The sequence below is a fragment of the Sapajus apella genome, unplaced genomic scaffold, assembly GCF_009761245.1.
Source record: "Sapajus apella isolate SASKATOON/1434 unplaced genomic scaffold, GSC_monkey_1.0 scaffold57, whole genome shotgun sequence".
In the NCBI taxonomy this organism is placed as follows: Eukaryota; Metazoa; Chordata; class Mammalia; order Primates; family Cebidae; genus Sapajus; species Sapajus apella.
In genome coordinates this window covers 10,186,345-10,200,487 of record NW_022436997.1, presented here as the reverse complement: position 1 = coordinate 10,200,487, position 14,143 = coordinate 10,186,345, and the positions used below count along the sequence as shown (strand labels likewise).

The window sequence follows — 14,143 nt, the reverse complement described above, 5'->3', positions numbered from 1 at the left end:
CTGTAAAGGTTTTGCTTTGAAAATTAAACATAATTGGAATGGAAAGTACTTATTCCTCGATTAGAAATTGTAGTTTGTTTTAATTAAATGACACTTGGCAAAAAGGAGACATTTTTGGCACTGCTGGGAGTATCTTTGGCATTTGTAGAAGGATGCTTTTTATCTAAGAGTTTGAGATGGCATCAGAGCCTCCCTATGGTCTGGTTCTAGTGCCACTGAGGAATAAGTTGTGATGTCAGAGAAGTTAAAAATAAAACGAATGCTGGGCGCAGTGGCTCACGCCTATAATCCCAGCACTTTGGGAGGCTGAGGCAGGTGGATCATGAGGTCAGGAGTTTGACACCAGCCTGACTAACATGGTGGAACCCCATCTCTACTAAAAATACCAAAAAAAAAAAATAGCCAGACATTGTGGCACACACATGTAATACCAGCTACTTGGGAGGCTGAAGCAGGAGAATCGCTTGAACCCGGGAGGCAGAGATTGTAGTGAGCCAAGATCGTGCCACTGCACTCCATTCTGGGTAACAGAGTGAGACTCTGTCTCAAAAAAAAAAAAAAAAAAAAAAAACAACCACAATGAATGCATATCAATTAGGAGACAGATAGTCAGATTGCATATAAACAAGATACAGCTATATCTATAAGAAATTCTACATAGATAGGTTAAAAATAAGAGGATGGAAAAAGATACACCATTCAATCACTGACCCAAAATGGTCATATTCTTATCAGAAAAGTAGACTTTAAAACAAGGAATATTGACAGGGATGAAGAGAGACATTACATAGTGATAAAAGATCAATACACCAAGAAGCCACAACAGTCCCAAATGTAAGCATACTTAACAACAAAACTTCAAAGCACCTAAAACAGGAACTCATAAAGATGAAAGAAGAAATATACAAATCCTCTGTAATAGTTGGAGACTTCAACTCTACTTTCATACTAATCTATAGAACAAGTAAATAGAAAATTCAGTAAGTATATAGAAGACCTGGACAGCACTATTACTCATTTTGATCTAGTGGATATTTATAGAACAGCCACTCAATAACTGCAGAATACATGTTCTTTTAAAGTGTACATTAGACATTCACCAGGATAAACCACATTCTGGGCCATAAAATAAGCCTTAATGAGTCTAAAAGATTTGATAAAGTATATGTTCTGACCACAAAGAAATTAAATCAGAAATTAGTAGCAGAAAGATATCTGGAAAATCTCTAAATATTTGGAAATTAAACAATACAATTTAATAAACCATGGGTCAAAAAAATCACAAGGTTAAGTTATTCCACCCTGAATTCAATATTAATACAATTTTAAAATGAAAACAATATATCAAAATGTACAGGAAGCAGTTGAAGAAGTACTTAGAAATGAACTTACAGCATTAAATACTTAGAAAAAAGACAGTTCTCAAGTCATTTAAATTTCTACCTGAAGAAACTGGAAGAGCAAACTAAACTCAAAGCCAACAAAAGAAAGAAAATAATCAATGAAATAGAAATCAGAAAAGCAATAGGAAAAAAAACCTCTAATGAAATCAATAGCTGATTCTTGAAAAAGACTAATAAATTGGTAGAGCTCTAGTCAGACTGATCAAGTAAAATAGAAAGAAGACACAAATTACCAACACCAGGTATAAAAGGACATTGCTACAGTTAATAAAAGGATGACAGAATATGAACAACTTTATGCCAACACATTAAACAGCTTAAATGGACAAATTCCTTGAAAGACACAAATTAACAAACTTCATTGAAGAAGAAAGAGATAATCAGAATAGCCCTGTATTAATGAAGAAATTGAATAAATAACACGAATGAAATGAATAAATAACATTTGTATAGACTTGTTTGTATAGAATAAGTCTATAGAAATCCCTTCAGAAAGCAGAAGGGGAAGGAGTACTCCCAACTCACGAGATCAGCATTGTCTCAATATCAACACCACTGCAAAAAAAAAGAAACTATAAACCAGTATTCCTTATGACTATAGATGCAGAAATCTTCAACAAAATATTAGCAGGCATTCTCAGCTGATTTTTTTTCTAATACTTAGTTTGTATTTTAAAAACTGATTCTTTTCACTATAGCACCAAGTAGTAAAACCTTAACTATCAGAATACAACTAATGATAACCTTCATTTTGATGAATCAAAAATGATATATCACTAGTAACTAAAGGAGACTTTAACTGTGATATTTTGAGTCTACTTATGACACATTTTTGCTTGTCATCTGGTGACAAGGTCTAATGCAAGTCTATTGCCTTTTTTTTTCGAGACAGCATCTTGCTCTGTCACCCAGGCTGGAGTGCAGTAGCATGACCTCAGTTCAATGCAGTCTCTGCCTCCCAGGTTCATGAGATTCTCTGGCCTCAACTTCCCAAGTAGCTGGGATTACAGTCGTGAAGCACTACACCTGGCTAATTTTTGTATTTTTAGCAGAGACTGGGTTTCACCATGTTGGCCAGACAAGTCTTGAACTCGACCTCAAGTGATCAGCCAGCTTCGGCCTCCCAAAGTGCTGGGATTACAGGCCTGAGCCACTGTGCCCACCAGCCTATTGCCTTTTTAAGAGTTACTTGGAATTGACTCAATTCTACTGATGTTCTTCCTGGGTAGGATAAATCTGGCCCACTTCTTTGGGGGTATACTTGTTTGGGGACCCATGCTTTTACTTGATATTTTTATTCTTATTTATTAGAAGTCATATTGACAAAAAACAAAGTCTGTTTCACTGATACTTGGGGAGTCTCAGATGTTAGCTGTGAAAGTTGGAAGAAGTGTGATCACCCCAGAGACCAGGGTTCTACTCCAGGCATGATACAGTGAGAAACTCACTCTATTACTCATATGTTGGGACCACACAAACTCTTTAGAGGTCAGCCTGAGAGTCACCAGGGCCTTGTTTCTTAGGGTCAGAGATGAATTAGATGTTCAGATTGGGGATGGTTGATTCCTCTGGAGCTTTCTAGGTTCTTACTTTTTAGGAAGGTGGTGCATTCTCTCTTAATCAGAAGTCTTCATAATTAGCAAGTGTTTGTGGGTCGCATGTTATGTTTAGAGGTGGTAGATGCCAAAGTGGTCAAACAACAGGAAATCTTTGGAGTCGCATACCACCCCCCAGACTCCCACCTCACAGCATCTTGCCACTGCTCCTTAGCAGCAATATGTATTAAGTTGTGAGTTTGGAGGAGCCTGGACTACCTCAGGATGTGAGAGAAAACCACAGCGTCTGCAGTACAGCGAGGGAGTGGGGCTGTATGACCAAGGGCTTGGCAGACCATGCAAAGGAGTTTGGATTTCATTCTGGCTGCAGTGGGCAGCCACGAAGGGCTTAAATGGGGAAGTGATGTCATCAAGTGGGTGTTTCCACAGGGTCCTTCTGTTCTTTGCCAGAAGGCAATACGTCTGGTAGGGAGGCCTTTGAAGAAACGACTGCCAAGCAAATACTGAGCTTTACATACCTGTGTCCTTTTAAATCTCTGTAAGATGGGGCCTATCCACTTCCTGGGCCACTGTGAAAAATTAGCATATCTGTTCTGTCACTAGACTTCTGCAAACTCTTCTGGGGCCATGTGTTTCATGCCACTTGCACAAGAGGGGAATGTGGCTCTGCCCTGAATCCCTTTAGGCTAGAATTGAAGCCCAGGGTAGCTGGCAAGCAACATGACATTGCTTTGAATGCTTTTATTCTATCTAAACATTTTAAATGGTATTTTGCATTCCACTCTATAATATACATGCTTAATTTAACACAGAACCCATTTTCCTCTAATATTTATATTCCTATTTTACAGATGAGAACCCAAGGCTTAGAGAGGTAAAGTGTTTTGTTCAAGGTCACATAGCTAGTAAGTGGTGATACCAGGTTTAGAATGCAGGCAGTCTGATTACTTAGTCTTTGCTCTTGATAATGGCATTCTTTACTGTGGTATCCTAGTGCCCACTACTGTGCCCAGCAGGCGCTCAGTAAATATGTTTGGTGATTCTTTTGGAGAACTTTGGCAGCTGGTGCTAGGAATATAACCCTATGCACGTGAGCCACCTGGATCAGTGCCAAGAATGGGTGCTGGGAGGGCTGAGCAGGATCCGTGCTCCCTGGCATCCTGCATAACCAGAACAGGACTCCCTCCTGTGTGTCTTCAGCACCTGTAGCACCATCACTTTGGCCAGCTAGTAACTGTGGCCAGCTAGTAACTCTGACCGGCTGTATGGCAACCCCTGGAGGATGGGCCCTATGTCAAGCTCACCTTCTTCTTCATGAAACCTGGCCTAACTCGTATACTTGAAATGCGACCAGCTCAACAGTGAGCTTGTGGAAGTCAGCCTGTCTTCATCTAGAGAATTCCAAGACTGGGATCTTTCATCTGGCTTGCCCATGGCCAGGACCATCCTTGAACATGAGTGAAAACCCACAGCCAGGCAGAGCTAAGGTTGGCTTCCTGCGTAGAGGCCCTTATGCAACTAGAGGGAGCCAGCTAGTCAGCAAAGCTGCCATGCTGCCTTTGGGTCTCCCATGCTGTCTAGGGAACCCTGGGACCAGAAGAGTGCTCAAGGCAGCCCACACACCCCAGAAACAGGAGGTGTAGAAAGCATGGGTATGCAGGGCCTGTAAGGCAAGGGAGGCATGAGGTAGAAGGGTGGATTCTATTCTGGCTGCATGGACTTTTCTGGGTATAGTTGGCCATCAAGTGGAAATAGTCTATACACTGGAAAATAGAGTCTGCAAACAGCTGGAAATAGAGATCTTGAGAGAGGAAGGATGGGAGATGAGGGTTAAAAACCTAGGTACCTTCTCTACAAGTCACACATCCCCTCACTGTGACACCTGTCACATACCAGACATGTATATGCAACATTCTTCTTGTGGTTGGGCGTAAGGTTTGCACCCTGAATGAAATGAATAGATTTTCATTACCTTTCCAGGGGTAGTTTTGTTATCATTCATATCCTCTCTGTTTTCACTGTCAATTGAGTCAGTTTAATTAATTTGTGTGTTGTATTCTTTATTTCAGAAAAACTGTACAACTCCAGTGGACGAGATCTGAGAAGGGCCCTTTTCTCCCTGAAACAGATATTTCAGGTAAATAGGAAAAAAAAAACAAGCATTTACCTGTTTTCACATTGCTGTGAAATTAGATACAGACAAGCTTCTACCTGAACTTATTATGAAAAGGAAGGACAAATTTAGATTACAATATTTATCTTTAGATTATAATATAAATTAGATCATAGTATCTATCAGTTGAGAATATTTTTACCATGTCAAATGTTTCAAACATAATAAAAAGTAAAGACAACTTTATCACGTCGTAACATTTTTCCATATTTACTTCTAGATTTTTTTTGATTATACTTTAAGTTCTGGGATATATGTGCAGAACATGCAGGTTTGTTACATAGGTATACATGTGCCATGGTGGTTTGCTGCATCCATCAACCCGTCATCTACGTTAGATATTTCTCCTAATGCTACCCCTCCCCTTGCCCCCCCATCCCCCGACAGGCCCTGGTGTGTGATGTTCCCCTCCCTGTGCCCATGTGTTCTCATTGTTCAACTCCCACTTATGAGTGAGATCATGTGGTTGGTTTTCTGTTCCTGTATTAGTTTGCTGAGAATGATGGTTTCTAGCTTCATCTATGTCCCTCAAAGAACATGAACTGATTCTTTTTTATGGCTGCATAGTATTCCATGGTGTATATGTGCCACATTTTCTTCATCCAGTCTATCATTGATGGGCATTTGGGTTGGTTCCAAGTCTTTGCTATTGTGAATAGTGCTGCAATAAACATGCGTGTGCAAAGCCTATTAGAGTTATAACTGAAGACTTGTGTTCTGCTCCCAATTCCCAAACAATCTCTTTTCCCCCTACCCCTACATGCACGTTTCCTAATGGTAAATATTCACCAACAATATGTGACATTCTTTTTTTATGAGCTGTATACACATATAATCATGTTGCATATATCCTACTTCTGCTTACTGAGAGTGGGATAGTTGTAGGCATAACTGATGTAGCTCTGATTGAGGATTGCATTGGATGAATAAAACACAAGTTGTTTTGTTTATTCTTCTATCGGCAGATGGTTTGGTTAATTTAGAGTATTTTGCTGTTGTAAACCATGCTATTGTGACTATGCCACCTTGTGTACCTGTGCAAATCTGTCTTGGATTCCATAATATCCTTCCATCCTAGGCCTTCCCTCCATTCCTATGCTGAGAAAGTCACCAGCATAATGAAGAGGACTAAGACTGGGGTGCAGACGAGCCCCAAGGTGATCACCCATGTGAAAGCATAGGTGATCACCCTGCAGAGGGCAGGGTCAGGAGATGGGTTCATGGAGAAGATGGCCTTCACACTGAACTTGTGTCTGTCTAGGTTCATTGTTTCTTTCTGTTAGAATTTTGGATTCTAGTTTATAACCTACCTCTTTTCAGTTCCCATCTCATCTACATCCTTGAAAGATTATCTTTGTCAGTGATAGTTGTCAGTGATAGCCAGAGTGGATTTCTCCCTGTTTGAGAGGGAATAGGCAAAAAGGTGGGACCCAAATCTGTCCCATCCACACATTCTTGTCCCATTTTTCCTTCACTGTGTTCAATTGTACCATTATCTTTTTTTATTTTTCTTCAAAAAGAGTTCCTTCTCTGTGTTGACATTTCTGGAGACAAATCCTCTTTCTTTTCTTCTGGTAGCCATGGGTTTGAACCTGGTGCACCCTTGCTCCACCCCACTTCATACTTTGGAAATGCTTTGGGGTTTATAGGTCTGCCTCGGTTCACGCCTGTCCTCCTCTCACCTGGAAAACTGCAGCAGCTATGCATGGATCCGAGTGTGTTTGGTCCTCTCTAACTCAGTCCATTCTTAGCTTCCCACCAGAGGGAGTTACTCTCTTGTTGGTTCCATGTTGCCTTCTGGGTTACATCTGAATTTCTCAGCATAACATGGAAGTCCTTCTTGATCTGGCCTCTGCTGCCTACCTCTCTGTCCTTGGCTACATCCTGAGTTCCTCCTGCAGTTGTACTCCAAATGTAAGGCATGCCCTTTCTCTTCTATACCTTTGCCCTTGACCTGCAACTAACTAACTTGTTTATTTGTTTATTGAGATAGAGTCTCGCTTTATCACCCAGGCTGGAGTGCAGTGGCATAATCTTGGCTCACTGCAACCTCTCCTTCCTGGGTTCAACCAATTCTCCTGACCCAGCCTCCCGAGTGGTTGGGATTATGGCCACCCGCCACTGTGGTCAGCTAATTTTTATATTTTTAGTAGAGACAGAATTTCGTCATGTTAGCCAGGCTGGTCTCAAACTCTTGACCTCAGGTGATCCACCCACCTAGGCCTCCCAAAATGTTGGGATTACAGGTGTGAGCCTCCACGTCTGGCCTGGACCTACAAGTTCTATCCCAGAATGTTTTGCTACCCCACACCTACTCTGTTTGTCTCTCAGTTTTCCTTCTGGTATCTCTTCCTGCTAGGGATCCTCTCTCAGAATGATCCCTTAGCCTAGTTAAGGTCCCTCCAAATACCATTAAAAATATCCTGTGCTTACCTCTTGTACAGGTAGAGTGTCCTTAATTTGAAAATCCAAAATTAGAAATGCTCCAAAATTTGAAAATTTTTGAGTGATGCCACAAGTAGAAAATTCCACACTTGATCTCATATGATGGTCACAGTCAAAGGGCAGGCTCACAACACACGATTTATTCAGCATCCTCAAGGAAAAAGACCCTCCCACCACCTTTCAGCTATGATATATATTTTCCACACATGCCCAGATTCCTCCATGCAAGCATGCCCACAAAGGGCGATGAAATGGCCTGTGTGCAGGCCGGACACACCAGTGGCAGTTTCCCCACAATGCCCACGTGGGCCAAGATGTACGTGCATTACTCATTGTGTGTGTTTGCTTATTCTGTGCTCTGCGGCATAAAGGTATTGTTGAAAATGTCAAAAAGGCCTGAAGATACCTCCTTGGGTAACAGTGACAAAAAAGAGAAGTCAGCCAGGCGTGGTGGCTCATGCCTGTAATCCCAGCACTTTGAGAGGCCCAGGCAGGTAGATCACCTGAGGTCAGGACTTCGAGACCAGCTTGGCCAACATGATGAAACCGCGTCTCTACTAAAAACAAACAAAAAAAAAAAAAAAGAAAAAGAAAAAAAAATTAGCTGGGTATGGTGGAGGGCACCTGTAATCCCAGCTGCTCAGGAAGCTGAAGGAGAATTGCTTAAATACCAGGAGGTGTAGGTTGCAGTGAGCTGAGACACCATCGTACTTTAGCCTGGGCAACAAAAGCAAAACTCTGTCTCAAAAGAAAAAAAAAAAAGGAAGTCATTTATGTTTATCTGCAGCACAGAGTGAAGCTGTTGGAGAAATTGGGCAGTGGTGTAAGTGTGAACTGTCCTGCAGAAGATCACCACAGACGACCTGAAGAAATAGAAGGATAAACTGTTGAAGTTCTTTGCAGAAAGCAATGAGCAGAAGTTACTGAAAAATAGGAGAACATTTTGTGAAGCTAAAAGTGAAGATCTCAACTGCGTATAGAGTGGATCCGTCAGCAATGCAGTGAACACATGCTATGTAATGTATGCTGATTGTGAAACAAGCGAAGATCTGTCATAAATGGAAAATGGAAGGGAACTGCATATTTTCAATAGGCTCTTTGAAGAAATTTAAGAAAAGACACAACATTACATTTTTAAAGATTTGTAGTGATAAAGCTGCGCTGATCTATCACAAAACAGTGGAGAAATTCATTGACAAGATTGCTAAGGTCACGACTGATGAAAATTTGATGCCAGAACATGTGTATGAAAAAACATTACTGTTTTGTAGTTACAGCCCCGGAAAGACACCGACTAGAGCTGATGAGACAGCTCCTAAGGGAATTACAAATGCCAAGGACAGAATAACTGTGGGGCGGTGCTAATGCCGCAGGCACACATAAATGAAAATTTGCTGTGATAAGCAAATGTATCCTCACCATTTTAAAGGAGTGAATTTCTTACCATTCCATTATCACACTAACAGAAAGCCATGGATCACTGTATCATTTTTTCTGATTAGTTTTATAAATATTTTGTACTGAGGGCTTGGGCTCACTTCAGGGAAGCTGGACTAGATAATGATGGCAAGATTTTTTCCTCAACAACTTTTCTTCTCATCTTCCAGCTGAAATTCTCATCAAAAATAATGTTTTTTCCTCAAATGTGACTTCATTAATTTCTGGCATTCTTAGGTCAATGAGGAATCAATTCTTAGATCCATTAATAAAGGGTATTCTTAGATCAATGAGGAATCAATATTAAAAACAGTTTTTTGAACAGCATGCTAGCAGCAGTGAACAGAGGCATGGGTGTGGAAAGTTTTCAAAAGCAGTTTAGCATGAACGATGTTTAGCATGAAGGATATACTGCTGCCAGCACTGGAAACACAGCGACTAAGACCCAGCTGTGCATGCCTGGCACAACCTCTAACCTGTGACTGTGTTTAGTGATGACGATGAACAAGTGGTAACTTTGTGGGATTCTGAACGTCAAGTGAGAAGAAAATGATGTCTGATCTCCTTGTAAATACAAACATTGTTTGAATGTTTATCTTCAGAGTCTATCAGTGAGCTGGAAGAAGTGGATATTGAAGTTTTTAACATTGATGAAAAGGCCCCAGTTGTTCATTCATGAACCAATGGTGAATTGAAATAGCTAAAATGTTTCTGAATCAAGGTACTCTTATATAAGTGACGATGAAGATGATAACACTGTAGAAAACGTGCCAAGAGATGACACGGCAAAAATATCTGATGGCTTATTGAAGTGTAGAGCAGTGTGCACTCAGAACAAGAAATCATGTTAGTTTATAAAATCAAAGATTTCTAAGACAAAAACTCTTGTTAATGAGGCAGATGATGGAGAAAACATTTTAAAGAACCCATCCAGAAGAATGCTTCCTTGTCCCTAGAGTACCCACTTCTAGTCCCTCAATGACTTGTGTTGTTTAGTCTCACCCCCAAAATAAAATATAGTGTATAGCAGCCTTTTAATCAAAACACAACATTGTAGGGGGAGACTGAAAGCCTGCTGTTGTTTAGCAGCAGAGACAGATATTCTGGGGATGCCACTGTACTGCTTAGTTACCCAGAACGTGTTATCATTTTTCATTGTATAAATGGCGTGTCATCTTTTTTACTGTTAAGTACTTATCTGTGAATAAGTGTAAGACAATGATTGCATATTGGTGGTCTCTAAATTCAGTGTCGGGAATGGTGGTGGTACCAAGCTAGCACAGATCACATAAATGGGTGGCTAAGATAGTGACACCTTTGCTTTCTGATAGTTCAGTATTCACAAACTTTGTTTCAATCACAAAATTATTTAAAATATTGTATAAAATTACTTTCATCGTATATGTAAATTGTGTATACAAAACCTAAATGAATCTCATGTTCAGTCTTGGGTCCCATTCTCAAGATATGTCATTATGTATATGTAAATGTTCCCCCCCCAAAATGGAAACACTGCTGGTCCCAGACATTTTGGATAAGGGATACTCAACCTGTATAGAACTTAAGATGCTTCAGAGCAGTTGTCTTGAGTCTGGTAGTCTGTGAACTTACTGGGTTTCGTCACCAGGCCTTTTGTGCCTAGCATACTATCTGGTACCACTTAAACTATAAATAAATGGACTGGGTAACTTGAATTGTCTTCTAGCAGATGTCTCTGTCTTCAGTCTTTTCTGTCTCTAATATGATAAATATTATGCTAACTAATTAATTATTCCAAAGCTCCACTTCAGAGTATCCACATGTGTCTTCCTGATACTTCGCTGAACAAAACAAAACTTCTTCACCTTTCAGATTATGTCCTGTTCTTAAGCTGAGATCCCCAACTGCAGTTGGGATAGACTCTTCCTATGGCACCAGTTGGCCGTGCTCAGACCACTCCTCCCCCTTCCTCATTTAGTCTGTCAGCCTGCCTCCTGTCTCCATTCTTCAGCTTTTGACTTCTCTCACACCTGATTGAGACCGGGTGGCAGAGCCACACAGCTAATAACTATTCCAAGTGACTTCAAAACACTGTAATTTGTGCACTGTTAGTAGGATGTACCCTAAGAATGAAAAGAACCACCCAAAAATCCACAACCACAACAAAACTGTTTACAATGATCATATTGGTGATGATAGTATTGGTATTACTATTCTGAGACTGGTATGCATGAGAGAGATTCTAATTGTCATTCTAAGCATTCTTAATAATTAAGATTCTTAAATTTAACAACTCTGTGTCTCTGAATTTAATTGGAAATATCAGAATGAATCCATGTATATTATCTGAAGCAAATAAGCATTTTTTTAAAAAAGAGCTAGAAGCAATGATCAATTCATTAGCAAAAAGCACCACTAGCAATGAGATTATGGTCTGAAACACCAAAAGGAACCAGAACTCCTTGGAGAAATGGCTGATTCCAAGTCTGGAGTGGGAAACATAATAAAATAAATTAATAAACTTGGAATATCTTGTCATACAGAGAGCAAGAAAGCTATTGATAGTCTAGGATTATTTCCAAAAGAACTCAGAAGTAAGTTGAAGAGTCTCCCACTGGCTTGCCAAAGATGAGACAGTGAACATCAATAAAGGTGATAATTGCAGTGGATCAAAACACACAAACTAAGTTTGTATTGATGAGTTCATAATGATACTACACAGTAACAATGGATTGACAGAAAATAGGTGAAAGATGCTAGCTAACTAGCTCAATATAGGAAAATGCTAGTGAACTAGCTTACTATTTTGCAAATGAATTAAGTTTCAGTATCTCACATTTATTTTGCCTTGTCACTTATGAACTTTAGGATAATCAAATAGTTGAGGGGAAGTCTTGTTTGTAGAAATATTCTAGATAATAAGTAAGAGGAAGTAACAGAATTAGCATATTACCATTCTGCAGTCCCTAATGATTTAAGGGATCTATGTGGTAAGCCTCAAGAACTGCTGACATGATGAGCATGCGATTCAGCTAGGTATTAGGTACCTCCCAATGGAAATACAAACTACCATCAATGATTCAGTCAAGCCAAAAAAATCACCTCCGAATCTGCATGCCTCTATATGCAATAAACTATTTGTAAATGATCCAAGAGGCACATGTTAAACTACACCACAGGGGTGTAACCAACAAAATCCGGACTGTGGGCTACTCTACAGGACAAATGATCCAGTTTCTTCAACACATAAATTCCAATGGAAGAAACAAAACAAACTTTGAATTAAAAGATGTTCAAGAGTCATATCAACTAACTGCTATGTATGAGTCTTATTTGGATACTAATAAAACTGTGAAAAACAGTATTTATGAAATAGCTGGAAATTTGCTCACTGACCAGACATCTGATAATGAATGAAAAGTATTAATTTTTAATTGTGAGTACATGTTTTTAAGAAGAGTTCCTGTAGTTTAGAGATACATATTGGAATGTTTATGGATTAAATGATATGATATATGGGACCCACTTCAGATTAATGTGGCAGGGAAAGGGTTAGCATGATCAATGAAACAGGGTTGGTATGCATTGGTTGGCATGTGGGGTTCACTAGACTATTCTGTTGCCTTTTGTATATGTTTAAAATCCTCTCAATTGAAAACATTAAAAATAAACATTCATGGACTCTTATAGATCCCTTAACCAAGTTCACTCTGTAGTGTGTGTTCTCTGAATTCCCAGAACTGTCATTAAACAAATATTTTTGAGCAGCCTCATTGGCACTGTGTAGGCAAGGAAGAAGGTGCTTGTTACCAGAAGTTTATAGTCTGTTTGGAAGACCACACACGTGTGCACAAAACAGCACTCGACTACAGGGCAGCAACGCGTGGGGAATTAACTGGATTACACAGGCAGCGGTGCTGTCTGGGCATGGATCACCACCTTCCATACCCGTGGGTCAGAGTCTCCATCATCTCTCGCGTTTTCTAGATGTGGAGGTTCTTTTCCAAACTAGATTGTAAGTGTCTGAAAAACAGAGGCATTGGTCATCTCTTTAAGTTGAATATTCCTTCACCAATAGGCATGTAAAAAAATGATCCCAGGTTAATATATGGCAATTATAGAAAATTCTGAAATGCAGTAATAAGCACCTATCAGTGTTAACATTTTGATTTCATCCTATTCTGAAACCAGTGTTTTAAAGGTCATTTCTTAACGCTCATATATTTTAGGATATATGTATAAAATCTAGCACATTGCCAATTTGGAAGGTTTTCTCCACATTTATTATCAATAAATTTCTCTTTCCTAAGTGCCTTATCTACATATGTGCATAAATTTCGGTTAAAGTTCTGAACAATTTTTATAAACACTGTCTCGCCTGTCCAGTGTTTTTTCCAAGTGCCTTTGCCAGACAGTCAATTCTCTGGTATATTAATATTAGTGATTAGCTTGAGTGGTTTCTTGAGAGCTTGTTCTCACTTCTTCACCATGAAGTCATGTGTGAATCTAGTTTTAGTTAAAGTAATAAACATTTGTTACATGCTTGGAAAAACTTTCTGACTAGACATGAGCTCATCTAAATGTTCACTTTTCACATATGCTGGTGGAAAAGGATATGGATGGAGAGAGAATTATTTTTTATTTCCTTTATACATATGAGTGTAAAGTAATTTTCCAAAAACTCATGATATTGTCCCATTTTCTTTCTTCCAAAGCCATGATTATCTTGAAGTCTGAGTTAACACAGCTGTCTTTCATTACATTCAGGGCGCAGGCATCACTCACCCACCCTTCCCCCCAAGTGAGCTCTGACCCTGGAGAGCTCTTTCCTGGTTCAAAGGGAGCCTTTGCTGAGCCTGCCCACATTTACCTGGTTCACCATCCATATAATTGGAAAACACCATAAAAATCAAAACAAGGGGCTGATTTCATATAGGAACAGAATTATGCCAGTTCATCTACATTATTTTTTCTCTTTTGGAGATAAGCCATGGTTTCTGACTTTTCCTATAATAATAACCTTTCATTATTCCATTAAGCTTTCTACCATTTACATCACTGAGGTTTTTTATTTTTGCTCTGTTGTGATAATTTAAGATGAATGTTCCAGCTTTATCCTAGATGCGTTTGAGACAAGGCCCTGTCCAATT

General features: G+C 39.5%; 1 protein-coding gene and 2 long non-coding RNA genes across 13 annotated transcripts in view; 2 read left to right on the top strand and 1 right to left on the bottom strand.

The window, feature by feature from the left end:
* FHOD3 (formin homology 2 domain containing 3) overlaps positions 1 to 14,143 on the top strand; it is a 490,075-nt gene that overhangs the window by 202,655 nt on the left and 273,277 nt on the right. For all 11 annotated transcript variants that reach the window (XM_032245416.1, XM_032245415.1, XM_032245410.1 and 8 more), the window contains exon 4: positions 5,029 to 5,096. In XM_032245416.1, coding sequence (XP_032101307.1) covers positions 5,029 to 5,096 — 68 coding nt within the window. The remainder of the gene's footprint in view (positions 1 to 5,028; positions 5,097 to 14,143) is intronic.
* Positions 4,830 to 10,408, bottom strand: LOC116528241. The gene is made up of 3 exons (XR_004258936.1): positions 10,330 to 10,408; positions 7,074 to 7,080; positions 4,830 to 4,841 (listed from the first exon to the last, which is right to left on the bottom strand). It is a non-coding gene; the product is annotated as an uncharacterized LOC116528241 (long non-coding RNA).
* On the top strand, positions 8,429 to 10,508 carry LOC116528243. Its single transcript, XR_004258938.1, has 2 exons — positions 8,429 to 9,251; positions 9,300 to 10,508. It is a non-coding gene; the product is annotated as an uncharacterized LOC116528243 (long non-coding RNA).